The sequence below is a fragment of the Heteronotia binoei genome, chromosome 13 (genome assembly GCF_032191835.1).
Source record: "Heteronotia binoei isolate CCM8104 ecotype False Entrance Well chromosome 13, APGP_CSIRO_Hbin_v1, whole genome shotgun sequence".
In the NCBI taxonomy this organism is placed as follows: Eukaryota; Metazoa; Chordata; class Lepidosauria; order Squamata; family Gekkonidae; genus Heteronotia; species Heteronotia binoei.
In genome coordinates this window covers 61,811,446-61,839,076 of record NC_083235.1, presented here as the reverse complement: position 1 = coordinate 61,839,076, position 27,631 = coordinate 61,811,446, and the positions used below count along the sequence as shown (strand labels likewise).

The 27,631-nt window shown below is 45.9% G+C and overlaps 2 protein-coding genes across 3 annotated transcripts; one reads left to right on the top strand and one right to left on the bottom strand.

Moving 5' to 3' along the window:
- Positions 1-86: 86 nt before the first annotated feature.
- On the bottom strand, positions 87-21,304 carry HGS (hepatocyte growth factor-regulated tyrosine kinase substrate). Of its 2 annotated transcripts, none has more exons than XM_060253074.1 (21): positions 21,146-21,304; positions 17,442-17,526; positions 16,588-16,663; positions 16,297-16,389; positions 14,759-14,882; positions 10,044-10,081; positions 9,423-9,491; positions 9,149-9,273; positions 6,249-6,327; positions 6,052-6,150; positions 5,520-5,615; positions 4,563-4,601; positions 4,327-4,470; positions 3,787-4,000; positions 3,301-3,473; positions 3,003-3,143; positions 2,565-2,742; positions 1,893-2,019; positions 1,490-1,622; positions 1,189-1,284; positions 87-954 (listed from the first exon to the last, which is right to left on the bottom strand). In XM_060253074.1, the coding sequence occupies exons 1-21, from the start codon at positions 21,180-21,182 to the stop codon at positions 841-843; spliced, it is 2,280 nt and encodes a 759-aa protein (XP_060109057.1). In that variant the 5' UTR covers positions 21,183-21,304; the 3' UTR covers positions 87-840. The 2 variants fall into 2 exon arrangements, with proteins under 2 accessions (XP_060109057.1, XP_060109056.1); XM_060253073.1 differs by having other exon boundaries at positions 10,044-10,096; positions 21,146-21,303.
- Positions 21,305-21,378: 74 nt separating this feature from the next.
- Positions 21,379-27,093, top strand: ARL16 (ADP ribosylation factor like GTPase 16). Its single transcript, XM_060253076.1, has 5 exons — positions 21,379-21,502; positions 22,699-22,756; positions 24,477-24,590; positions 26,248-26,363; positions 26,694-27,093. The coding sequence occupies exons 1-5, from the start codon at positions 21,414-21,416 to the stop codon at positions 26,863-26,865; spliced, it is 549 nt and encodes a 182-aa protein (XP_060109059.1). The 5' UTR covers positions 21,379-21,413; the 3' UTR covers positions 26,866-27,093.
- Positions 27,094-27,631: the final 538 nt, after the last annotated feature.

Below are 27,631 nucleotides of genomic sequence, written 5' to 3'. Positions count from 1 at the left end.
ATCACGGCAGCTGGCTCTGTCGAACGCCTCTCTCGACAGGCGGAACTAAAACTTCATACAGAGCTCACGAGAAAGCACAGACCGAAAAGGTTTTAAATACTTTATTGTCACTGATTCCATTCTGTCTATGGCAGCACTAAATACGAGAGACGAGTCTTCAAAAGCGGAGAGGGTCGAGAAGGGCTTGGGAGAGAACACAGGGAACAGAAGAAATAATGGTCCTGGAGGAGGCTGAATTGGTTGTTAAAAGTATTATGGGAAACGTGAAGGGTTCCAAGTGTGTGTGTGGGGTGGGAAGGGATAGTTAGAGTGAAGGCCACTTGATTGGCAGGATACAACCATACAGGGCAGTAAGAGGGTGGGGGAGAGATGCGGACTCGGGCCATGCTGCAAGTTGGACCCCATTTACTTAGGCTTTGGAGCATGCTTAAATGCTGTAATTCCAGAAGAGATGGAAGGTCTCTTGCTCCGTAGTAGTGCACACAGGAGTGAGTGGCTTAAAAGCTCTCTGGTCTGCTACCCAGCTCCAGCGAAGCTAGGGGTCACCATCGCTTCCCAGCCAAAGAGAAGCTCAAACGAAATTTGAATACCGCTAGCCCTAGCTTCTGCCCTGCCAAGAAGGCTCTTAAATAGCATTTCAGACAGGGATGGAGGGAGAAAGGGGGGGGGGGAGTAGGTAGCCGGTGGGAGACTACCTAACAACAGAGGCTCAGTTCTCCATTCCCCTAAGGGGATGGTGCAGGGTAACAGCCACGGTGTCGCAAATACAGCAGTGACCAAGAGATAGTAGTGTTCAATGTCTTAGAAACCCACCCCTCCCTCTCCTTTTAAGATGAGAGATTAGTCAAAGGAAATTAGCTGAGCCTCTCCGCTGCCCCCCTGTGCCTGTTGCACCTGGGCTGGAGTCTGCTGGGGAGGGGGCTGCTGCTGGGGAGGTCCTCCTGGGGGTGCCATCTGCAAGGAGACAACCGCAAAGGTTAGCAAATAGGCCACACTCAATAAACGTTCCCGGTCTACACAAAATCACTGTAAGCAAAGGGTTCCTGCCCGATCTCTCAGCCCTCAGAGCTGGCGGACAGGAACTATACAGAAATTCAGAGCACCCCACCCTTAACGCGACTGCAGCAAAAACAGAAATCAGCAGGGCTGAATGGAGTAAGGAGCCATTTCCTCAGTGTCCAGACTAACCTGCTGATACATGGGCTGCTGTCCTGATAGGTAAGGCTGCTGGGGTGGCAGACTACTCAAAGCGGGATCCTGACCAGGGAGGGTTGACATGAGGTTCTGTCGGGAAGAGAGGGGAGCAGAAGCAGAGCTGGCATCAGCACAAAAGCACTCCCCCCACCACACTCCTCGCTCTCCAGCCCTCTCCAGTTTTAATCCCAGGCGAGATCCCCTTGCCTCTGTACAAGCCTGGCAAGAAATTTACCCCCTAACCCCTTCTTGCCAGTCACCCTCATGTCCACAGCGATACGAAGTGCTTCCTTACCTGCATGTTGTAGGGCTGGTAGCCCATAGAGACAGACTGACTGCCCATGTAACCAATTGTGCCCCCAGACTGTGGAGCCTGTGTCATGGCAGGGATAGCCTGGGTCTGTGAGGGGGCAGCTGCATTCTGCACGGTAGAGAAGACAGGCATAGGTAAGGAGGCGGAATCCCTGTGCACACAGCAGCTGGGCAGCAGAGAAATGGCATGTGACTCCAATTTCCCAGGACACTGTGGACATGACTTAACTCACAAGCCAGACAATGCGTCAGGGTGGGATCTTTGGCTTCTCAAAAGCCAGCAAAGTTAGCACTCCCCACCCCACCATTGCCTTCCACAACAGCTTACCCAGTGCTGGGGTATACGTTCCTGCTCTGGGGCAGAAGTGAACCAACTTGCCTGATAGCCCTGCGTTGGTGTAGGCTGGTAAGAGGAATAGGCAGGATTAGTGGTGGGCACAGCCTGCCCCTGTGCAGCTGTTTGAGCACTATTAGTGCCTGCTGGGTACATGTAGGTGTTCACCATGTTGGGATCTGAAAAAAGAGCATAGAGTGACACAAGAACAGCTTGGGGAGGGGGGTGTTGGCTCAACAACTGCTCTACTAGAGGGACGGTGGCTCAGTGGTAGAGCATCTGCTTGGGAAGCAGAAGGTCCCAGGTTCAATCCCCAGCATCTCCAAAAAAGGGTCCAGGCAAATAGGTGTGAAAAGCCTCCGCTTGAGACCCTGGAGAGCCGCTGCCAGTCTGAGAAGACAATACTGACTTTGATGGACCAAGGGTCTGATTCAGTATAAGGCAGCTTCATATGTTCATAGGGAGGGATGGTGGCTTAGTGGTAGAGCATCTGCTTGGGAAGCAGAAGGTCCCAGGTTCAATCCCCGGCATCTCCAAAAAAGGGTCCAGGCAAATAGGTGTGAAAAACCTCCGCTTGAGACCCTGGAGAGCTGCTGCCAGTCTGAGAAGACAATACTGACTTTGATGGACCGAGGGTCTGATTCAGTATAAGGCAGCTTCATATGTTCATAGGTTTCAGAGGCTTTAGTTGAACTTGCATAGCACTTCCTCCCAACCGTCTCACCTGTTCCTGCCACAGGCATGGCAGTGTAGGGGCCGGTGTTGCCCTGGGCTGGCTGGCTCATGTACACTGTGTGCATAGGAGACCCTTCCACGGAGCCTGCGGGGCTGAAAGTGCCTGGGAAGCTGGTGGGGCCCGATGGCTGGTAGATCACCCCGCCAGCAGCAGGCATGGCCTGGAGCTAAAAGTGATATTGAGCAGTGTTAGAGGGGCGCCAACACAGCTGCTTCATTTCTATCTCACCATGTGATCTGAAAGGGTTCCCAAGATGGCTTGCAGAAGATACATCTGGGAGAATTTCCATTCTCTGTCCAATACATCCCACCCAAACTGCAGTTTTCATTAAATCACTGCAGTTCCCCCCCCCCACACACACACGTTATTGCATCAGTATAATAAGGAGGGGAAGAGTGTAATCCCCGGCCTCTCCACCTCTCAAACCTGAGCATAAGGCAGAGAGAAAGCAGGCATCTGTGCCCTCATCTGGATTGTTTGCTTTTGTTGCTCCAGCCGTAACTGGCGCTCCTTTTCTTGCTCCTGAAGGCGCTGGATGGCCAGCTGCCGTTGCATCTCCAGGTATTCCTATACATGATGGAAAGGACACACAGAATCAGCCACCACAGCCCTCTGGTCTCAGAAGCTCTTCTAGGCACCACCACTTGCCAACCAGTCACGAGGAATGGCAAGCTCAATCTTGACACTAGTTTTCCTCGGAGCATGCGCCGACAATGAGCCTCACCTGTTTCTTCTGCCGCATGATCTCCAGCTTCTGGGCGAGCTGAATCTGCCGCTGACGCTCCGCCTCTTCAGCAGCACGGCGCAGCTTCTCTCTGTGCTCCTCCCGCAGAGCGTTCAGGGCTCCCCGTGCATCCCGGATCTGAGCAAGTTTATCCTGAAGTCCCTCATAGTACACTGATGGGAAGACCACTGTCAGAGTTCCTATTCATGACCCATGTGTACCCACATTTCCCTTAGGATTTAAGTTCAAATTTGGGCCCACAAATTTGTAGCTGTTACAGGAACAGACAGAAAGGCTGGCAAAGGCCAAAGGCCTTGGACTATCTCCCCATCCAAAACCTAAAAAACCACATTACTAGACATTGCCCTTGGAAGCACACGTGAAAGCTGCTCCCATGATTCTACAAGGAGGAGGGGGAGAGACAGAGGATCCCAGCCCTGCCACAACCCTCCCGCCTGTAGTGTCAACTGGGGCCCTGTGACATACAGCGACGCTCATCCAGCTGGTTGAGCAGCTCCAGGAGCTGGGGATGCATGCTGTTGATGGACTGAAAGAGCGAGAGCACTGCCGAGTCGTTGGTGATGCTCCGGCCCCGCAGGTGGTTGCTTTTCATGCGGTTGACAAAGGTGGTGACAGCATTCTGGAGGGCCTTAAGAAACTGCTCGTGGCTCTCATCCGTCTCACCATTTTGATATTGCTGCTGTGGAGAGATGGGAGATGATCAACTGGAAGCCTCAGTTCCTAGTTCAACTATGCCTGCCATTCTAGTATAGAACGTCTCCAAAGTGGATTTTGCCTAGCCAATGTCACCCTTGCCTTGACTGTTCAGTGGACGTGTCTCCTTTAAAGTCTGAAATCCTACCCCTGTAAGAACAGAACAATGGACTTGGTATGTCTAAAACTTTGGGAGCTATTTTGGGATACAATAAACAAGAGGCGCTACTTCAAAAAAAGAAGCAGACAGAACTACTTTCTCTTTACTGAGCAACATCCATTCATATAGTAAGAGAGAAAGCTGATATTTACTTCCACCACAGTGATTGGAGCAGTTTGGATCTCTGTGGTCTGGGCAGCTGGTTCTCCCATGGACAGCGGGGCTGATGGAGTGGGGCTCTTGCGGACTTCCTCCTGCTTCTTTTCCCAGTAATTGCGGTTCAGGTAACGAGCCAACTATCAGAAAGCATTGGGAAACAGAAAACAACTGAGATGTTGGCATTTCACTAAGGCTAGTTACAAAATGGTTTAGGGAGCTAGGACCTTACCTCTGGATCAATGTCCTCAGCCAGAGGTGCAGAGGAATTCTGAAATGACACACATGGAATTCATCACAATTGCAAAAATCAAGAGCACCCCCACCCCTGCTTCATTAGGAGCCATTAGAAACAGTGGCAATGGGAGAGAACACGATTTATTTTTCTGAACCTGAAGGCATGGGAAGCCAGATTGGCTTCACTTGTGGGGTGAAAGCAATGGGAACACCGCCCCCCCCCATCCTTTAAGTGGCCTGAGACAAGATTTGCCAAAGCACCACAGAATTTTTATGAGTGATGGCAAAACTGTTTGAACCATAGCAGGGAGAATTCTGATCTCAGTTGGTTCCAGGTATATATATATATATATATATATATATATATATATATATATATATATATATATATATATATATATATATATATATATATATATATATATATATATATATATATATATATATACACACACACACACACACACATACACACTGTGGCTAATAGCCACTGATGGACCTCTGCTCCATATTTTTATCTAACCCCCTCTTGAAGGTGGCCATGCTTGTGGCCGCCACCACCTCCTGTGGCAGTGAATTCCACATGTTAATCACCCTTTGGGTGAAGAAGTACTTCCTTTTATCCGTTTTAACCTGTCTGCTCAGCAATTTCATCGAATGCCCACGAGTTCTCGTATTGTGAGAAAGGGAGAAAAGTACTTCTTTCTCTACTTTCTCCATCCCATGCATTATCTTGTAAACCTCCATCATGTCACCCCTCAGTCGACGTTTCTCCAAGCTAAAGAGCCCTAAGCGTTTCAACCTTTCTTCATAAGGAAGGTGTTCCAGCCCTTTAATCATTCTAGTTGCCCTTTTCTGAACTTTCTCCAATGCTATAATATCCTTTTTGGAGCTTATGGAGATAAAAAACATTTCCTTTCTGGTGAATCTCGCCAGTTAGGTGGATACTTACCACAGGTGAGGAATACAGGGTATTGACCGGAGGAGCAGATGAAGTGACAGGGGTTGGCTCAGCCTTAGGGTATGTGGAAAATGTAGTTTTCTGCCTCTGAAGAGGAAACCACAAGAGAGTATGGGACTGGATTTTGATCCCCAGCCTGCCACAGCTAGACAGGAACATGGAAGGAGTGGGTATGGGCATTCAGCCAGGCCTCATTATATCCGCAGCCACACTATTCTGCATCTCAATATAATATGTGGCAGGCAAGTTTGCAATTAGAGCTGAAATTGGTTCATCATGATTTCATATGGTCTATTATTTTTAATTAGGCTACCACATGTAAAAACCAGTATAACTTTTAAATTATTTTAACACCCCACTTCACAGTCCCAATTCTGAGTTGGGTTTCTGGGTCAGTTACAAGCAATGGGTCATAGTTTACAGAACATGACACAATACCCAGCCCCAGAAATGTTCTAAGCAGCCAAAAAGATTCAAGAGCAATCATGCCATGGAATCCTCCCACTGTTCTCCCGAAACAAACCATCCTCTCCTTCTCCTCTGCTTCTGACTGGGATAGTGCAATTGCCAGCTGGAGTTCCTCCTCCTCCTGCAGTGCTGTTTCATCACGCTTTGGGGGCAGCTGTGGCCAGAACAGGCAGTAATCAGTGTAAACCAGAAAGAGGAATTGACTGGTACATCAAGGAACCCCCTATCTCTCTGACATAGCCAAGTGCTTACCTGAGACTGCTGGGAAAGAGGGCTGGTCAAGTACTCAGGGGGGAGCTCTGTGGTGCCAGTTCCTTTCCCTTCTGTTTTTCTGCATGGGAGGGAGAGAGGGGGGGGGAGGGGCACCAAGGTTGTGACCAGAGCACAGCGGCTGGCTTCCTAATCCCACCATTTATTTATTTATTTTTATTTATTTATTTGGGATTTATATCCCGCCCTTCCCACAAGTGGCTCAGGGCGGCTTCCAGTGATAGATCCAACAAAATTACAGTATTTAAACATATAAAGGGATCAGCATTTAAAACAGATAAAAACAGATAAAACCATGGTTATCAATAAATAATAATAAATATTTCAACTGTATATAAAAGAAATCCGGCAAGTTACATTAAAATTCTCAAGCTAGGTATAGGCTAGCCGGAAGAGGGTTGTCTTACAGGCCCTGCGGAACTGTACAAGGTCCCGCAGGGCCCTCACCTCTTCCGGCAGCTGATTCCACCATGTAGGGGCCATAACAGAGAAAGCCCTTTCTCTGGTGGATTTCAAACGGGCTTCCTTCGGCCCAGGGATAGTAAGGAGATTTTGTGTTCCCGACCTCAGTACTCTCTGGGGAACGTGCGGGGAAAGGCGGTCCTTCAGGTAGACAGGTCCCAAGCCATATAGGGCTTTAAAGGTGATAACCAGCACCTTGTACCGGACTCGGTATATTACTGGAAGCCAGTGCAGGGTCCGAAGACCCGGCTGAATGTGTTCCCACTTTGGGAGACCCAATAACAGCCGGGCCGCGGCATTCTGCACCAGCTGCAATTTCCGAATTCGGGACAGGGGCAGCCCCATGTAGAGGGCATTACAGTAGTCTAACCTCGAGGTGACCGTGGCATGGATCACTGTTGCTAGGTCGTCGCGCTCCAAAAAGGGGGCCAACTGCCTTGCCCGCCTAAGATGAAAAAACGCGGACTTGGCAGCGGCTGCTATCTGAGCCTCCATCTTTAAGGAAGGCTCCAAAAGCACCCCCAAGCTCCTGACCCTGTCCGCCGCTATCAGCAGCGCACCGTCAAAGGCTGGTAGGGGGATTCCCCTTTTCGGACCGCGGCGACCCAAGCAAAGGACCTCTGTCTTCGCAGGGTTAAGCTTCAGTCCGCTCAGTCTGAGCCATTCAGCCACGGCATATAGTGCCCGATCTAGATTTTCCGGGACGCAGGTCGGCTGGTCGTCCATCAGTAGATAGAGCTGGGTGTCATCAGCATACTGATGACACCCTAGCCCGTACCTTCGGGCAATCTGGGCAAGAGGTCGCATATAGATGTTAAATAACATCGGGGAGAGAACCGCCCCTTGGGGCACACCACAGTCAAGTGTGCACCTCCGGGACAGCTCCCCCCCAACTGCGACCCTTTGTCCCCGACCTTCAAGGAAAGAGGAAAGACACTGTAAAGCCAACCCCTGAATCCCTGCGTCGGCGAGGCGACCCTTCAGTAGCCGATGGTCGACCGTGTCGAACGCAGCCGACAGGTCTAACAGCATCAGCACCGCCGAGCCGCCCCGATCCAGATGCCGTTGAAGGTCATCCACTAGGGCGACCAGCACCGTCTCCGTCCCATGTCCCGGGCGAAAGCCGGACTGAAATGGGTCAAGGATGGAAGCATCCTCCAGGAAAGTCTGCAGCTGCATCGCCACTGCCCTCTCAATAAGTTTGCCCAAAAAGGGCAAATTTGAGACCGGCCGATAGTGTGCCAATTGGGCCGGGTCTAAAGATGGTTTCTTTAAGAGGGGACGGACCACAGCCTCTTTGAGCGGCGTTGGAAAGTGCCCTTCCCTCAGGGATCTATTTATGATATCCCGTATAGGATATCTAAGGTCACCCTGGCAAGATTTAATAAGCCAGGAAGGGCATGGGTCCAATTTACAGGTAGTTGGGCGAGCAGCTAAGAGGATCCTGTCAACTTCCTCCAGGCTGAGGGGGTCGAAGTCATCCAGCATATAATCCGAAGACAGGCTCGGAGCCTCGAGTTCGCTAACTGTCTCAAAATTGGCAGAGGAGTCGGGGCGGAGTGACGCGATTTTATCCACAAAAAATTTCGCAAAAGCCTCACAGCCTATTTCCAATTCAATAGAATTTGGTCTGCCTTGCGGCAGTGTTGTAAGTCCTCTAATTATGTCGAACAATTGGGCCGGGCGCGAAGTTGCGGACGCAATCTTAGCCGCAAAGAACGCTTTCTTTGCGGCTTTGATTGCCATCTCATAGGCCTTCAAACTCTCTCTATAAGATGTTCGGGTCACTTCGTCTCGAGTACGCCGCCATTGCCTCTCTAGCCTTCTGAGTCCCCGCTTTTGTTGCCGCAGCCCCTGGTTGAACCAGGGCGACGTCTTCGGGTGGGAACGCAGAGGGCGCTTGTGTGGGGATGTGTGGGAGAAAAATGGTCAACAGCTCCTAAACATCCTAAATCATACGGAATTAGCACCAAATTGTTTAAACTGTTTTAAATTGTTTATTTTAATATTTAATTTAACCGTTTTTATTGTTATTCTATTGTGTTTGTGAGCCGGCCTGAGCCTGCTTCGGCGGGGAGGGCGGGATATAAATCAAATAAACTAAACTGTGGCATTTGATGATTTGTTATAAGCCATGTTCTCTGAGGAAGGGTGGACTACACAATAACACATAAGCACAAAAGAAGAATGCCAGCATGTCACTCTTCTCACAAGTTCTATACCAAGATTGCTCCCTATTAGCACTTTTATTAGTTTTAAATTTAATCAGAATTTTAATTAAATTGTTAAATGTAGTTTTATTCCATTTGTCTAATTAATGTATGAATTATGTTGTTAGCCGCCCTGAGCCTGCTTCGGCGGGGAGGGCGGGATACAAATAAAAGTTGTTGTTGTTGTTGTAGCCAAGCCCCAATACTCACTTGTTGAGATGCTCGTAGCAGGGCTCACACACCCGCACCTCCTTCTCTATGCCAAACTTGGGAATGGTAGAGTACTTGGATGAGCACTTTCCACAAAAGATCTGCCCACACGCCCGGCAGTGATGCTGTGAACACAGCAGACAGGTCAAAGCGGCAGCAGATCATGCTACAGAAACACCACCTTATGGCTCCCGGACCCTCCTGCCGCCACAACGTGGCCTTTGTCACGTCACCACAGCAAAGGGTGCCCAGGCCAGGGAGCTACACCACCCACCTTGCGAGTCACCACTCCAAACTGGACTCGGCACCGGTGACACTCCTCTGCATCCACCCAGTCTGGAGCCTATCATAAAGAAACCAAAAGTGATTTGAGGCAACGAAACAACCATCATAAAACATAGCGATGTATAGGTCACAGATAGAGGAGAACTGCACATATTAGCTCAATGTATATTGTTTAAGAGGCGGTTAAAAAGAGAAAGTTCTTCCCGATCTGCAGTTTTTATCCCCAAAATTGTAGGCGCTGGCGAAGGGAGTAGGTGGGGTATTCTGCTGGGTGCCAATAAATAACAACTGCAGGAGCAGAATACCCCATGAGCACTACAAAGTAATTGGTGGTGGAGAGGGAGAAAGGAGTTGGAAGGGAAATGAGCTGTTCTCATGCCCGACTTCACAGTCCCAATGTCACAAATACAGTATGATACTCGATATTTTTTGCTGTCTGCAGCTGCAGTCAATGCATCTCAGTGGGGGATGGTCCAGCTGGAATACTCACAGCTCTCAGAGAAATACGGTATTACCGTAGTAACAGTACTGACAGATCAAAACTGCTACTAGAAAAATCAAAGCAATTTCCCTTTACAGACTCTCCCCCTCCCCCACTCCAAACACTCACCCTTTCTGCTGCAAACATTGCATCGCTCTCCTTGAATTCTGGGAAAACATGACCTGCAAGATTAACATTGTCATTCTGAGTGCAACCACTGTAGCCTGGGTACTTGCACAACAGATCTGATGGATCGCACAAGTTCAATCCTTAGCTCTGCTTCTACTGTCAAATAAATGCAAACTATTAACCTATCCCACTCTCTCTTTTTTCTAACCAAATTCAGTGTGACATCATGTTATATCAGCGAGATGGGATTAAGACGCCTGACATAGCCTAGAGCAGGGGTGTCAAACATGCGGCCCGGGGACCAAATCAGGCCCCCAGAGGGCTCCTATCAGGCTCCCAAGCAACAGGCTGCCGTCTGCTTCCTTCTCCCTCTCTCTTGCTTCCTTCTGCATCACATCTTGCCTTGCCAGGCTTGCTCAATCACTCAGCAGCTACAGAGCAAAAGCCTCTATTTTCTCCATTGGCTGAAGCTCCTCCCTCTGAGAGGAAGGGGGGGAGGGGATAGCTTGCTTTGCCAGGCTCTCTCATTTGCACAGCAGAGCTACTCAGCCAAGCCTCTTTTCTTTTAAGTGACTGAAGGTCCTCCCCCTCCTTTTCCCCTGGAAAGAAAGAGCCAGAGCATCCTTTGCCCAGTTCCCTGGATCACACGGGAGAGATACAAAGAAAGCACCATTAAGACCAACAAGTGTTAATGTTTCAAGCATGTTTTATTTTAAGCTTTTAAAAAATCTTTGTGTTTGTCTGTGTCCTTTATAAAGTTTATATCTCTGCTACTTGGCATTACATTTTATGACACACACGGCCCGTCCCGACAAGGTCTCATTTAGGTTAGATCCAGCCCTCATAACAAATGAGTTTGACACCCCTGGCCGAGAGCGCCTTCTAGAATGCAATCTTATGGGACTTTTGACATAATATGTGATGCTGTAAAGTTGCATGTGGCTTCTTTCTAATCAGGGGGCAACCATTGTTCCTTTGGGGCTTATTCCTTCGCAAGTAATCACAGTCCTTGAAACAAAAAGCAAAGAATTTACCGTATTTGCCGGCGTATAAGACGATTTTTTTGCCCAGAAAAACATGCCTCCAAGTGGGGGGGTCGTCTTATACGCCGGGTGCAGCGGCAGCCACGTCTAGGATCCGTGGTGAGACACCATCAGATGAACAGCCGGAGTGAGGCAGGGAGGGGCCTTCTGACAGCAAGGGTCTTTATAGGAGCCAGGGAAACAGAGGTGGCTGGTCCCTGTTCCTCCTGTCTGCCCTGATGCTCCACCGTTGCGGTCGCCATGATGGCAGCAAGAGATGAACCCCGACTGCTTTCTTCTTTTAACAAGCTTCTATCACACCATATTTCTACCTTAATCACTGAAATGCTATCGTGCACGTAAATCTTTCTTTTTACTACTACCAATTAATGGATCTTTTACTATAACACCAATTGGGACTGTTCAAAAAAAAAAAAGGGGAAGAGGAGGAATTCCCCCCTTTTTTCCCCCAAGGGAGGCTTCAAAAAGAAAAAGAACAAACTCAAGAACTCTCAGTAACTTAAATTGGATTGAACATAGATATTCGAATGGATTTGGCTTACAGTTAAGCAAGCTATAATGAGAACATTATTTTATTACAATACGGTCTGAATAAAAGTTGGATATATCTTTAAGAGAAATGTTTTTGATACCTGATCGGGACTGAAACGATTACAACAAGAATGTAAGAGGAAAGCACATGGCTGGAGGAGATTTAGAAAGATAGACTATCTGGGACTTTGAGATACTTTTTAACTTTGATTATCAGACTGAGTTATACTGTGGAGATGGTGATTCAACTTGAAGTGCTTGATAAAAAAGACATTATCATTACCATATTCTCCTTAAAGCAGGAAATTGGTATGTTGACAGAGTTGATACAAGACAAGGTGGAAATCTTTATTTTAAAATACAGCGAAACTGAAAATTTACATGAGCAGAGTGGTGAAGAGATCCCAGTGATGTCTATGGAATAGGGTTGCCAAGTCCAAGAAATATCTGGGGACTTTGGGGGTGGAGCCAGGAGACTTTGGGGGTGGAGCCAGGAGACATCGGGGCAGAGCCAGGAACAAGGTTGTGGCAAGCATAATTGAACTCCAAAGGGAGTTCTGGCCTTCACATTTAAAGGGACCGCACACCTTTTTAAATGTCTTCCTTCCATAGGAAATAATGAAGGATAGGGGCACCTTCTTTTGGGGCTCATAGAATTGGACCCCCTGGTCCAATCGTTTTGAAACTTGGGGGATACTTTGGGGAGAGTCACTAGATACTATACTAAAAATCTGGTGCCTCTACCTCAAAAACAGCTCCCCCAGAGCCCCCGAAACCTCCAGATCAATTTCCCATTATACCCTATGAGAATCTCCACATAGGGAATAATGAAGTGCTCAGCAGACTCTCCCCCCCCCCATTTCTGGCGATTCTGAAGGGGGCTGGGCCTCTCTACTCACGAGTTGCTGCCAACTTCTTCAAAGTAACACAGACACACCATCCCAAGAGGAAGCCTTTCAATCAGCGACTGAAGCCTCCCGAGGTAGAAACGCACATGGTCCTCTGGGGGCGGAGCCCTCCCCCCCCAGATTCCCCGAGGAGGAGATGCCACCAGGCAGCCAAAGAGGACGCAAGGACTACGAGTCCCAGCATGCATCTCGCGAAGGGAGGCCAGATTGCAGCAAATAGCAGGCCGGCAGTGGGTGGGTCTTTGTGACCCAGAGGAAGGGAGGAGGCTGAAGCCTTCCAGGGAGACAGGCAGGAAAAGAGACGCGCCGGTCCCCCTCCCCCCCGCTTCCAGATATTTGGAGACCGGGGGAGGATGGGACTACTCCGGAGGGCCCCCGGCAGAGTGGGAGGCTTGGGAAGCCTACTATGGAATCGAGAAAAGTGGGTAAAGATCCGGTGGGAAAGGAATTGAAAGAAATCAAAATGGAGACATTGTGCGCAGTTACAAAAAGGAGGTGGAAATCAAGCCTGATTATTTACAGGAGGAAGCGACGGCGTGGAGGCCTCACCACTTTTAATAAAACGGATCTATGTGCTAAAGGGAGAAAAGGCAGACTACTTCAAGAAGATCAAGATTTGGAAAGCTTTCAGAAAGAAGGGATTATAAACTGTTGCTCTTTCACGTAATTGGTCAACATGGAATTAATAAAAGGAAACTGGTGTGCGGCCTTGAAACGGCTTTGAAATGGCAAGCGAGACTTCTAGAGGCATGTGGCTTTGAAATGGCAAATGAGACTTTTAGAATCTGAATGCTTCTCTTCTGTTTGTTATTTTTATCTATGATCATACATTTTCAAAGCTATATAAAGCAATTTAATAGAGAGTGGGTTATAGAGGTAGATGATTTTTTTCCATAGGCAAAAATAAATAAGTGTGAGAGAGGGGGCCGTTTTCATCTAGGGATCCTACTTTTTAAAATAAGTTAAATAGAGCAATTTATAGAGATTGTATGATTTCTTACTTAGGTAAAAATAATTAGTATGGGAAATGAGGCTGTCACTGTTTATTAAACTTATGCTTCTTAGAGTAATATGAAAATAGATATAGTCTCCAAAAAGTTTAATGAAACTTAAACATTCAACCTAGACAAACAATTAATTTGGGTCAATTTATAACAAGGTATACAACACAGGTATTTGAAAATTTTAAAGATCTACTCCTGGTTGTTGTTTTTTAGCATTAGAATCTATTTATATTGAAATAGATAAAGTATTGCTAGGTTTTATTTTGTTTTGTTTTTAATTTTTCCCCTTTTTTCTCTGTTGGAAGCAATTAAGGTAGTATTAAGGATAAAGAAATGATATTCATCTTCTCTGCTTATGCCTATTGTCAATATTGTTAAAGTTAGTGCTTATCTCTAATACTGTTCAAATTAACCGGTGGGTTTTGTTTTGTGGTTGGTTTCTTCGCTTTTCTCATTTGTATGGATTAAAGACTACTTCAAGAAGATCAAGACTCGGAAAGCTTTCAGAAAGAAGGGATTATAAACTGTTGCTCTTTCATGTAATTGGTCAACAATTTAGATTTATATCATAAGTAATAGAATAGTAAAAAGTATATAATAAAATAATAAGACTGTAGGATTTTAATGGTTATACTGGGTTAAAATTTAAAACTTGCAGGTAGAAAGAATTTGGTGCTATGTTTGGAGGTAGAAAAGTAAGTGCTATATTTGCTGCTTCTCTTTGGGTTTTTTTTCTGTTTTGTCCCTCCCCTAACCCTTCTCATTTTTTGCTTCTGTATCCCTGCATTACTCCTTTCCCTTTATACTGAAACCTAACAAAAATTTTAAACTAGTACAAGTCGCAACTGACTTATGACAACCCTGTGTATTCAAGGCAAGAGACACTTACAGAGATTACATATTGCTTGCTTCTGTGTCACGAGCCTGGACTTCCTTGAAGTTTTCCCATCCAAATACTACCACCCTGCTTAGCTTCCAAGTTCTTATGAGAGAGGGCTATCCAGGTCAGGATGTCATTAAGGGACTGGCTGCTAATTTGCAACCTCAGCTGAAGGCCCAAGAAGTGAGGCAGCTGCTACCACTGAGACTGGGAAATGTAGCCACTAAGACTACCCCCAGCATCAACAACTCTATGGAGAACCCCCTCTGGTTCTTCATAATCCCTAGCCAGACATCTGCAGCCTACTATGTGCCCCACCCACACAACAGAGGGACCCATCATTCCTTACCTTCCACCTTCATGATTTGATAGGTGTCTTGTACCACCTTGTACTTGGGCTCATTGCGGAAGGCATGAGCCCAGGCTTGGATCAGGTAGAGGATTTTATTACGAACATTGGCCTCAACTTGTTTCTGTAGAAATGGGAACAATCAGGATCATGCACTAGGCCCAATGGGAGCAAAGATGACCACATAAAATATCTATTTGGGAAATAACATTCAGAATTGTCTCCCATTCTATCTTGTACTAGACTTCCCCTCCTCAACACCTCTATATTAAATATTTTACAAGTAACAAAGACAAGTTTTTCTACTCAAATCTACTTTCACTGGGAAGGAACTTGAAGTTTGACCTAAGAGGTATTTCAGTGACCGAAAACACTGTCCTTACCTCATCAGACTACATAAATAGTCAAATGTAGCACACAAAAAGAATATCAAAGATATGCTAGTCAAGGCACTGGCTTATTTTTATTTAAAGAACTTTCATTGCCAATTAGCATCTCTTTGAGTTACTGATGAGGGATGGAAGAGTATCTCCTTCCCCTGACTTTCTCTCAAGTGACTTCTGCATAGTGGGCTCAAACACTGACTTCACCTTTAGATGGGTCAAGAACTAAAACCATGGGAAGAAGGTGTATATAACATTACTAACAATGAATGTTTTTGTTTTCATAGGAGCAGTACATCAAGAGATGATTTCTTGTATCAAGTATCAGTTAAGCTACACAAAACAGCACTCTAATATTAGTGGAAAACGGAATGAAAGCAGTGCAAACTGGTGGTTTTTGTCTTCCTAAGAGCCGTATGTAAATAAATATACATAAAGTTCTTGGTATAAAGTTCCAATTAGGCTGAACACAGTGCAAACTATTTGGTGGTGGGAGACCAAGATTTCAATGTGCAGGGTAAAAATGATGGATAATATATACATAATCACTTGATGCAGAACTTTTTTTCCAGGCAGCAATTCTTTGGAGATTACTGAGAGAACACATGGATGAGATTATTGAGAGTCATACCAGATTTACTCAGGCAGTTAAAATATTAATAGCAAAACAATTTTTTAAAAAGTATAGCTATAGCCTGCCTTGGCGGGGGAGGGCGGGATATAAGAATAAAATTATTATTATTATTATTATTACAAGTCAGATGTGAGGAATAGCATTCACATGAATGAGATGACATTCCTTTTGCATAGACCAGGATCAGCCATTTTCAAGTCATCTGAAGAAGCTGGAATTTACCCTAGATGAGAATGTTATCAGGCAACATACTTCATTTTTAACAGTATAAAAAGTGGGGGGAAGCAACACAAATGGATATGCTTACTACCCCAAATTGCTCCCCCCTCAGCCAGATGATAGATGCATTTTCATTTTGAAGCTCCATCTATCAGATGGCTGGAAATGTGATAGAGATGGCCTGGAAATTCACAGATGACCCCGTTTGGATTTTTTAAACTACACGCTGGTGCCTGATGTTTTCTATTCTCCTGAGGCTTTCCCTGACAACCATCAAAAGAGACATGGCCAAATATTACTACCTTTAGCAATTCCTTCAGTTCCTCCATGGTCTGTTTGTTAGCCACTTCATCGTGGACCGTCTGACCACAGTTCTTTACCACAGATTCCAAAACCTACAATGAAAATATGCAAGAATATGTACAGTCCCTGACTGCAATTCAAGGAATTTATTTAAAAGAATGATAGCAACATAAGGCCTAGTTCTTCTTTAAGTGTGCTGGCTTCACCTGTTAGAAGAATGGGGGAGGGCAATTTCCCCAGATACCAAGGGAGAGTGACAACAATCAGAGAAAGTATTCCCTTCAGGTTACCTCTAGTGCATACAGAGCCACATGAGGATTCTTGTCATTGACCTTCTTCTTTACTGCACCCACAGCATATTTAGCCCTGCACAATAAAAAGCAGACAGAATACTAGCTTAGCCTAAAATGAGCCTGCAATGAAAGCCAGTTATTTGTAAGCCATTCCAGAATCCCTGTACCAGTGAAGAGATCATGAACATTCACAATGCACGCAAACTTTGTGGAGGAGGCAAGAAAGACAGGTGCCATATTTTAAGTTTGCAGACCTATCATTGCTCTAGGCTAAAAGAATCAGTGAACTAGTCAAAATTAGCCACACTGCATTACTGAACATATTCTGCACATATGGATGTTGTATTCAAATGCAGGAACTGCTATGTAGTTAAGAAAAATATGCTTCATATCCTATTAAGGCTTTCTACTCTTAGGAGCTGTGGGAAATGCCTAGAGTGAATCCTATTTGCTAACACCTTGTAACGAGTTTCTGAAAACCCTACAATTCCATATGCAAAGCAAACTACCAAGAATAGACGTTATCGTTAGCATTAGCACTTGGTAGTGACAGTTTTTCTGTTAACACTAGTGTTTCACTAACTGCAGGGCATCCTTGGATGCCTAGTTTTATAGAGTGCCACTGTGATACAATGGCTGAAGAAGTGGATTTAAAACAAAACAAATTCAGATTCTTAATTCATGGATAATCACCACAGCCCCTTAGGCTAACCTATTGGACAGTTTGGTTGTCAAGAAAAAATGAGATACACCTTCCTAGCCTTTTGGCCCGGATACAACTATGACCACAAGGTGTTCTTGATGGGCTGAGAGTGAAGAACACAAAGGTTGGCGTAGATTACGGCACTTACTGAGTGTCGCCCTGGCGAATCATATCACAGATCTGCAGGATGGACTCCCAGTCTGTCTCCAGCAGAAGCTGACTAGTAGCTTTATCTGCAAGACATAGAAATAATCATTAGGACTTCTAGAAATGATCAAACCATTTGCTGCTAAGAGTTCAGGACAGCTATGACTTGGCCTGTTTGAAATTTACTTGCAGTTCTCCATAGTAATTATTCAGAACTAAGTCCATTTTGCTATGTGATCAGCTGCCTGTATGAGTCTCCCAAGCTTTAGCAGTTTAGCAGCTCTATGTCCCTCAAACAGTATTCCTGCAGTGCTGTAGTCTCTCTGCTGTTCAACAATCATCTACAACCTCAAATGGCTCCACTCCCAGAATGCCCTTTCCCCAAGCACCCATAGAGCCTTTGGCTTAGCTCCATTTTCTTCATCCATAACTGAAACAAAGGGTCATTACTAGAAACCGTATTTGTGCTTATTCATCCTGTTATCCTAGCCTCTCCTTTTCCCTCAAGTGACCCACACACTGGAGAAACATGGATTATACACACCTTGGAACACCTCTTTTTTCTTTACATTCCTCTAGAGCAGCAAGGACATCATCATCATCCATCTATATACCTATTTCTCAAGTGTGGGCAGATCTATAGATATCTAAATCTGTGGATTGGGTTCAGACTGAGAAAAATATTTTCCTCCAAATTTGGGGGGAAACCCACGTTTGCAGAAAAAACATTTTAAAATACTCTGGGGGGATTAAATCCCCCCCCAACAAAAACATTATCTGCGCACACACAGGGAACTTACTGGAAGGGGGCCTGCAACTGGTGCAGAGGCTCCCAGGGGTTCTTGCCAACACTGCTTTGGGGGCAGGAAGAAGTCAGCAAGTGCCTTGGAGAGCTGCTGCTGTTGCTTGAGGGGAGGAGAAGCAGATGGGTGTCTCTGAGAGCCCCCACTGTTGCTGCTGTGGAAGGACAGTAGGCAGATGGCCAAGAGTGTGATGGGGCAAGTAAGAAAGAGTGATAGCATGCATGGGGCCAAAAAGAAAGAGAAAGAGTGATGAGGTGGGGGCAGAAAGAGAGTGAAAGAGTGATGAAGTGGGGAGGTAGAAAGAGAAAGAGTGTGCTGAGGTGGGGGAGCAGAAAAAGAAAGTGACAGACATCAGGGAATGAAAAGGTATGAAAAAGGTGGCAGGAGGAAGAAAGAGGGAGAGACTGAAAAAAAATATGGCTGAGGGAGGAAGCAAAGATGGGTGGAATGGGATAGCTGCTCCTGAAAGTTTCTTGTATTGTCTAATAGTGAAACTGACCAAATCTGGGGATGCTTAAATCCAGCAACTAGCCCCGTGAATGGACAAGGCAGGTCTTTCTACAAATCTAAAAAATGCCTCAGACTGGCAGAAAAATCTGAAATCTTAAAAAAAAAAAAAAAATTACACTGGGGGCTAAAAAAACCCCACATTATAAAAGGATCACCTGTGGCTTTAAGAAATGGAAGCCTTCCATGGATGCTGCTAGGCAACTAGAGCATTCTAGGTTTAGTTTGTCAGTAAAAGGCAAGGGGAGGGGGCAGGACCTTTTCAAGGGCTGTTTTGGCATCTGAGAAAAGACTCATAGAGGTCAGGCATGGGTCTGGCAACAGCCACTGGTTCACTTGATAAGAAGGTTGGTAAATGGCTGAGAAGGAGAAAATGAGGCAGGGAAAGGAGATAATATATAGGAATTGCCAAGAAGAGGGAAAGGGGAAATAGTGTGGGAAGAGGGATACAGGTGGAAATGATGTGCCTCCCCACAGGTTCTTATGAGTTTCCTACAATGCAAGAGGGCCTGGCCCAGTGGCCAGCACCACATAACTGGCCCACAGTTTTCTAGGTAGAGACCACTGAGGGTGGGAGGAGGTGAAGAAAGAGGAGCAGATAGAGGTAGGTTGCCTGTTAGGTGAGAAGGAGGCAGGAAAAGAGGAGAGGCTATAGGGGCTTTCAGGGAAGGTAAAGAGGAAACAGCTGAGAAAAGGTAATGAGACATACATACCACTGCAAGTTGTTGCGTGTTCCCAACTTGTATATTCTAATAGCAAAGTCAGCCAAATCTGAATATACTTAAATTTGGACCAATAAATGGACAAGACAGATCTTTTTATGAACCTGAACAGTGTCCCAGTTTTGCAGAAAAAAATGAAATCTAAACAAAATACTGGGGTGTTTAAAAAAACACAAAATGATAAAGGGAACATCTGTAACTTTAAGAAACAGATGCCCTTGGTGGCTGTTGCTAAGCAACCATGAGAAGCTTGGTTTCTTTCAGTAAAAGGGCAGGGGAGGTGACAGGGACCTTTCCAGGGTCGTTTTGGCCTTTGCAGAGGATTCACTGGAGCCAGACCGAGCAGGAACCACTCAATGACTTGATACCACACAGCTTGTATCTTTTCTTTGCTCCACCCCTCCTCTTTTGGGAGGGGACACCATGGTCAGACAGACAACCTCCTCCTTCTTTGGTGTACGGCTGAGACAGGCTGGGAGAAGGGCCCTTTCCCAGGGCTTTTTGTTCCCAATCTGCTCCTGCTCATAAGGTCGTTTTCAGGATAAAATGGTGGAGAGGAAAATGCAGCAAGATGCTTTGAATCCCCACTGTAGTGAAAGATGAGCTGTAACTGAAGTAAATAAACAATAAAAATAACTGAAGATGGAGGAGCAGATAAAAATGGAGGGGAAGCCGAGAAGGTTGAGGATACAGAGGTTGCCAAGTGGTGAGAAAAACAAAATAGTATGGAAAGTTGAAACTGGGCAAAATGGGTGCTCTTTGCAAGATCTTGTTGATTTGCCACTCTGTAACTGGACCCACCCTGGAAACCAGTACCATAAAAGTGGATCATAGTTTTCCCAGGTAAAGGGTATAGAAGGGCAGAAAACAAGTTAGGGATAAATTAGAGATAAGCTGACTGGAGGATGGAAAGGACAGGAAACAGGAAAAAGGGACTAGTTATGAGGGGTTTCAAGGAAGAGAAAGAGAAAATAGTGTGGGAAAGGGAAATTCACCCCTACAAGCCCTTGCAGGTTCCTGCTTGTTGATAGTGTTATGTAATAGTAACCAAACCCATTCGTCCCATATTTGTCCCCTTTCATAAAATAACAAGCAGTTTGCACTTCACTGCAGATCTCCTATATTTTACTATCCAACATTTACCTTAATGCATTATCATGTTTCCTCTTGACTCAGTCTTGATTTCAGCATCTACCCTTGTGACTTTCTAGTTGTTAGTCACCTTACAGAGCTTGGACGTTAGCGTGACAGCAAAGTCAACAACACTGAATAAGCTCCTATATGTTGGCAAAAAAAGATTCCCCCTCTCCATCTCGTTACTTTCCTCTACTCCACAGGCTAAGTTATTGAAGTCTGACAGTTTTCCCCATGCAAAACAAAAGAAACAACAGCCCTGAATCAGAGTCGAGCCCTCCATTCAATAGGGCGAGGGCATTTAAACAGAGCAGCTTGCGAAAAAACACATATGCTGGAGCACATAGGGGTTATGGGCGTGGATCTTTCTCATGCAGTAACTGTCTTAATAAAGGCAGGATCGGGGGTGGGAATGAGATCTCAATTGCTTTCCTTCCTCACTGGGGAATTAAAACAAAGGTCACAGGTTAAGGGGCGGATCAAGAGGGTCTCCATCTGGGGCTTACTCGTCCGCTCCCTCCCTCCCTCTTATCCAGTACCTAGAAGCCGCTCGAAAGTTCCTCCGCCTCGCCCCATTGTGCTCCTCTTCTCAAAACCAGACTGGACAGACCGCAGATTGATGTTTCGCTTCGGATCCGTTTCCGCAGCCTAGGCCCTACTTCCGGCTTCCGCTTAGCAGGGAGGCGGGTTTCCACGTGCCGGTGACTGACGATTGGCCGGCTTGTCATTGGAGCGGCCTTGACGTCCTTCCGGTCTTTTTCGTGGCTTATTGGTTTTGGGAAAGGAGAAGGAGTGCGCGGAGTTGTCATGGCAACGGCTGGCCGCGGTGGTTCCACGTTCCTCCTGCTGGGCTGTTCGGGCGCTGGCAAGACTCTGCTGGTCAAGCGGCTGCAGAATATCCTCCCCGGGGGAAGAAAGCGGGGGGCTGAATTGGGTGTGTGAATGAAGGGTCGTTTAAGCCAAGGCTGGCTGATCTGCTCTGTTGGGTGGCTGCGGGTGGTAGGAGGGAATGGCTTGAACCCTTGTGTCGGTTGTCGTCGTTAACCAGGCTTGTCAAATTGGAGGAGAGTCTGTCACAACAGACACGCGGTATGCAAGCAGGTTTGCCGCGGCTGGTGCTTAAAATGCCACTAGGGCGATTCGTGGGAGATTTGCTCCGTCGGTGGTTACTCGTCGTGATAATTAAGGCGCCCGCCCACTAGGGTTGCCAAGTCCAATTCAAGAAATATCTGGGGACTTTGGGGGTGGAGCCAGGAGACGTTGGGGGTGGAGCCAGGAGCAAGGGTGTGACAAGCAGAATTGAACTGCTTCAAAGGGAGTTCTTGCCATCACATTTAAAGGGACAGCACACATTTTAAAATGCCTTCCTTCCATAGAAAATAATGAAGGATAGGGGCACCTTCTTTTGGGGCTCATAGAATTGGACCCCCTGGTCCAATCCTTTTGAAACTTAGGAGGTATTTTGGGGAGAGGCACTAGATGCTATACTGAAAATGTGGCACCTCTAGCTCAAAAAACAGCCCCCCCCCAGAGCCCCCGATACGCACGGATCAATTCCCCATCATTCCCTATGGGAATCGTTCATGGAGGTGCATAATGACTGTGGGGGAGGGGCTTCCCCCACCGACCAGCTGGCTGGGGAAGGGGGGAAGCCTGTAAAACCGGGGGATCCCCCGCTGGGACCTGGAGATTGGAAAGCCTACCGCCCACATCCAACTGACGAAGGGAACTTTGGCTCTCCAAAGCTCATGCCCCGAAAACCTTGTTGGTTTCTAACTTCCTACTGAACTTGAATCCGGAGCCAGTTCACGTTATTGAACAGCAGTGCTGGTATACAACATCAGGCAGAGACCTTGTCCTCTGTGGCCTGTTTGTTGTTGAAAGCTATTCGGCCACTACCTAAAAGAGGATACTGGATTAGATGAACCACTAGCCTAATCTAACAGGACACCTCTAATGCGCTTATGTTTATGCCGCAATACATTCTTGTTCACAGTTTATTCTTGTCTGAAAAATCTGGCCAGTGCCTACCTTTGCTGTCTACTGAATCGAGTCATCCTTTTCCTATCTTCCTTAACAAACTCTTTTAACAGCTGAGCTCCAGGGATGGTGCCAAGGACCTTGGAGAGCCACCCCCCACGCTGCCTACGGTATGGCCCTTCAGTGTCAGACTGAGTGGTTCTGACTTGTGCAGGATGGCCTCAGTACCCAAATTAATCTGGCCTTTCTGAGTTTATTGTTAAATCTAAAGCAAGGTATAAGAAATGTTGCTGAAGTCTTAGTTTGTGTAAATAACAGTTTAGACCCATAGAAATCAAACAACATTGCTAGTCATGCCTGTGTTTGTGTGGATTAATTTATTTTGGAGAATTGCCTTTTGATGGAGACCAGCTATGTTGAGATGCTTATGCCTGTGTCTATATGCTGATTACTGGCTGCTGTTCCTTATTTTTCCTTGTGAGTATACATGGATAGTGTACGTGGTCTAACTCTGCAGTAAGGTGTTGACCTAATTACAGTATCTGTTGCATATTGAAAAACTATTCCTTCCCTATTAGCCTTTTTTTGAGAACTGATCAGTTCAGGGATGTAATGTTGCTCACACTTCCCCCCCCCCATCCCCCAAGACATTCCATACCCTTTATCAGATCTCAAGAAAAGTGCATGTCGTTACAAAGTGGGGAACTATATGTAGAGGGGAAAATAGTAAGAATCCAGTAGCACCTTAAAGTAACAAAAGTTGTGGTAGGGTATGAGCTTTTATGAGTGACTGCTCATTTCTTCAGATACATTCTAGCTGTATCTGAAGAAGTGAGCAGTGACTCACAAAAGCTCATAAAAGCTACCATGGCAGATGTTCTCTGGTATAATTAAAGGACAACTATAAAGTACTCCGTTATCATTGTTGCCCTTGAAATCTATCACTTCCGCATCCTGCTTTCAGCTGCCTATATTCTGCGTTAACCCTTACCCAGAACAATGTTCAGATACACTCATTGGTATATTTTGGGTGTCTAAAAATATAAGAAAATACCTGTTCGCTTCCCTAATTGTGAATACCAAATGGCTACTAGTAAGCCTGATGAAGACTGAAAGAAAGCAAAGGTTTGTTATATGTTTATCTGAAAGTATGTGCTGCATTTGTATGAATGTTTTGTCCAGTGTCCTCAGGGCTTCATCTCTGTCCTGGAGATCATCATAGCGGAAGGTTCCAAGTTCTAACCTTGGCATTTGAAAACATCTTAGATTACAGGTTGGGTAAAAATTCTGTATGAGACCTTGGATGCTTAATATTAGCCAGAGTAGTTAATACTGAGCTGAATGCCATAGAGCAAGAATGTCAAATGTCTGGCCTGTGGGCCAGAACTGGCCCACCCAGGGCTTTAATCAGGCCCCCCCCCGGGTTCTTTTCTTCCCCCACCCCCTCCTGTCCGTGCCCTTTGAAGCTCTGAGGCTGCTGAAGTTCCCTGCTCTTTCTGTCTTGTTTAAGTTAAAACATAATATCTTTAATTGTGTTTGTCTGTGTCCTTTATAACGTTTATATCTCTGCTACGTTACATTACATTTATGACACACATGACCTGGCCCAACAAAGTCCCATTTGTGTCAGATCTGGTCCTCCTAATAAATGAGTTTGACACCCCTGCCATAGAGGTAGCTTTGTATATTCATAAGTAGATGCACTTCTCTAAGCCTTTTCCATCTTGGATGTAGGGAGGAGCTTGCCATGGGATTCTGCACTCTTTTTGAGGCTTGCCACATCCTCAACAAAAGCAGCAGGCAGGGTCAGCAGTGCTCACTTTAGCACTGCTTTAGCAGCTTCAGCAGCACACTAGTTTAAAAGTCTGATAAACTGTTGTCATTTTGCAGGTGGGCACGAACCTTACTGATCTTGTGATTGGAAAAAGGATCACAGTTCGGGAACTGGGAGGATGCATGGGGCCCATTTGGTCCAGCTACTACAGTGACTGCTGCTGTGTTTTGGTGAGTGCCTTGAGTCATAATCTGGGTGTAATTCAGTGTGTCATAGGGCAAAGTAGGGTTGCCAAGTCCAATTAAAGAAAAATCTGGGGACTTTGGGGGCGGAGCCAGGAGACTTTGGGGGTAGAGCCAGGAGACTTTGGGGGTGGAGCCAGGAACAAGGATGTGACAAGCATAATTGAACTCCAAGGGAGTTCTGGCCATCACATATAAAGGGACAGCACGCCTTTTTAAATGCCTTTCTTCCATAGGAAATAATTAAGGATAGGGGCACCATCTTTGGGGCTCATAGAATTGGACCCTCTGGTCCAATCGTTTTGAAACTTGGGGGGTATTTTGGGGAGAGGCACTAGATGCTATACTGAAAATCTGGTGCCTCTACCTCAAAAAATAGCCCCCCCAGAGCCCCCAATACCCACGGATCAATTCCCTATTATTCCCTATGGGAATCGTTCTCCATAGGGAATAATAGAGTAGACATTTCCCTCCCCCTCACGCTTTCTAAAGGGGGGGAGGGCCTTCATACCAGGGAATCCCCCCTCCCTGTCCCCTCCCTCTCTCCCACACACACACACACACAAACACTTACCGTACTTGGTCTTCTTCCAGCAGAACTTGCTTGCTGGGAAAACGAAAGCAAGGCAGCACAGGAAAAGAAAGGGAGGGGCCGTTCTCCATGGAAACTGTTACTTTCCCATGAAGCCCTTCCTGTTTCCTGTGCAGCCTTAAAGGGACACATTTTAAAACGGATCAGAAGCTTTACAACACGATGCCTAAAGGTATGTTCTCTCTCTCTCCCCTCCCCCCCGCCCCCAGATTCTTTGAGAGCGGGGGAGGAGGACGCAATTTCGGGGGTCCCCCGCCAGGGCGGGGGGGGGGGGGGTTGGGAAGCCTAGGGCAAAGTAATATTTTCCAGTCTCATCCCTTTGGCTGTTTGATCCCATGTCTGTGGCATTGAAGTTCCATGACCACATTTAATTGTGTACATAACTCTTATGTGTACAGAGAAAATGGTCTCGGCGTGAGTTGGCTGTCGATTATGCTTTTGTTTTGTCATGCTGACACTACAAAACCGCAGTGTTTCCACTTAAAAAAAAAAACTCTTGTGATATGTTGCAAATGACGACCCTGACATGAGCGCTTGAGGAGAAAATGCGTTCTGCTTGCTGGGCAAGCCATCTTTATTTTATACATGTTCGTCAGTTAGTCAAAAACATTCTTATCTCACAATACCATGCCATATAGCATCACAGGAAGATCTTGGTGTAGGAGATAACATCTTGCTTTAGTCAGCAAGAGTTCACAATAGTTCGGTTGTTGTTTCTCAAAGTAACATTGTCAGAGGAAGAGGAAACAGAAGGCATGCTTATGACGTTAAAGGTTGTAGTTTTTCACCAGAGATTTGCAAGCTTGGCAAATCTCTTGATAGGTGGCCATTAGGTCAGGACCTGATCTGCCCAGGTTTTTGGGGTACAGGTCTCATTACCTATCTACAGTGATAATCTTAGGGAAATCTGGTCCAAGCAGTCTTTGTACAGCTGCGTTGCAATTTAAAGGGTGCACATTCATTTTTTAACCTTTCTGCTAGCATTTTATGTAAAAGTTCTGCAGAAAGCAGCTCCCTGTTCTTTCAGCTGTGTTTTCTGGATGTCCTCTACAGTACGTGATTGATGCTGCCAGACCCACCCAGATTGCCTCTTCCTGCGTTCAGCTCCTGTCGCTCCTCTCCGCTGAAGAGCTAACATCAGTCCCTGTCCTCATCATTTTCAATAAGATGTAAGGAATTTTGAATTTCAGTTTTCAGGCCAGAGGAATGAGGATAGAGCTAAGATTCAATGGGAAAGGAGTTTAATGAATTTAATGGATTGACTTGGCTGCAATAATCTCGGGGAGGGAGCGGAAGAAAACCTACAGCTACCAGGTTGGGAAATGGTAGTCTTCAAAGAATTTGTACTTTGATCAGCAGAATCCAGGGGTGCTGTTTTTTGGAGGACGAAAGAAGTGCACAATTCTTCAACAGCATATCCAAATAGACTTGTGGCAACCTAATATAGCTACCATCTGACATTTGTCCATCATTGTTTTCTCTCTTTTCTTTGGCTCTAGTGACCTACCTTGCTACATGTCCCTGGTGGAGATGAAATCATTATTCCGAATCCAAGACATTGTTTCCTGTGCCAAACAGCCCATCACCATTGTGGAGACAAGTGCACGTGAGGGCACTGGCTTACCTAAAGTGATGCAGTGGCTTAGCTCTGTCTTGCATGATTTCAGATGATCTTCTTGTCTCTGGTGCCATGTGTAGACCACAAAGGGGGAAAACCTGGACCACACCATTAGCTTTATACCTGTGTTTTAAAAAAAATGCTGCTATCCTGGACATTGGTATGGTTTGAGCTTGAAAGGAAATGTTTCACTATTTTTGTATGTTGCGGTAAGTTAGTACTAGATGGAGGCAGAGAACGTTTCTATGGAATGAGAGATAAAATCCATTCAGTCGCATCCACCTTTTATTAAAGTCTTCATTTCTCAGAAGTCAAATGACCCTTTGCCATTCTGAAATTCTTCTATGGTTTAGAATCTCTGCGTAATTCTTTGCTCGCATAATAAATGCACAATTGCTGAGATTTGTTTCATGGGATCCCGAAGTCTTCTGTTATAGTAGTGCTTTGGGTGAACTGTAGCCTTTAAGAATTTCAATATGATATCATACATATCATAATATATTATTATTACTAGCAAAGAGCTGGTCGAGTTGCATGGGAAGGAGAACCCTAGCTCTTCACAACTGTCACACACACCATACCCATTAGCATGCCCCTTACAACAGCATCAGTCCTGGTACGGAGTGGCAGAGCAGGGAAGTGTTCATCCATCCATCCTCTCCTCCAGTTTAACAGGAAGGTTATAGCCCTAAGCAAAGCAAGGGATGGTCCTAGGCCCTGGCCTGATTTTCTGTTTATAGCCCTGCCTGCGGTTATACACTAGAATAAAGTCTTCAGGCCACGTGAATGGAATAAGAAATTCTCTTCTTTTCACAGTCC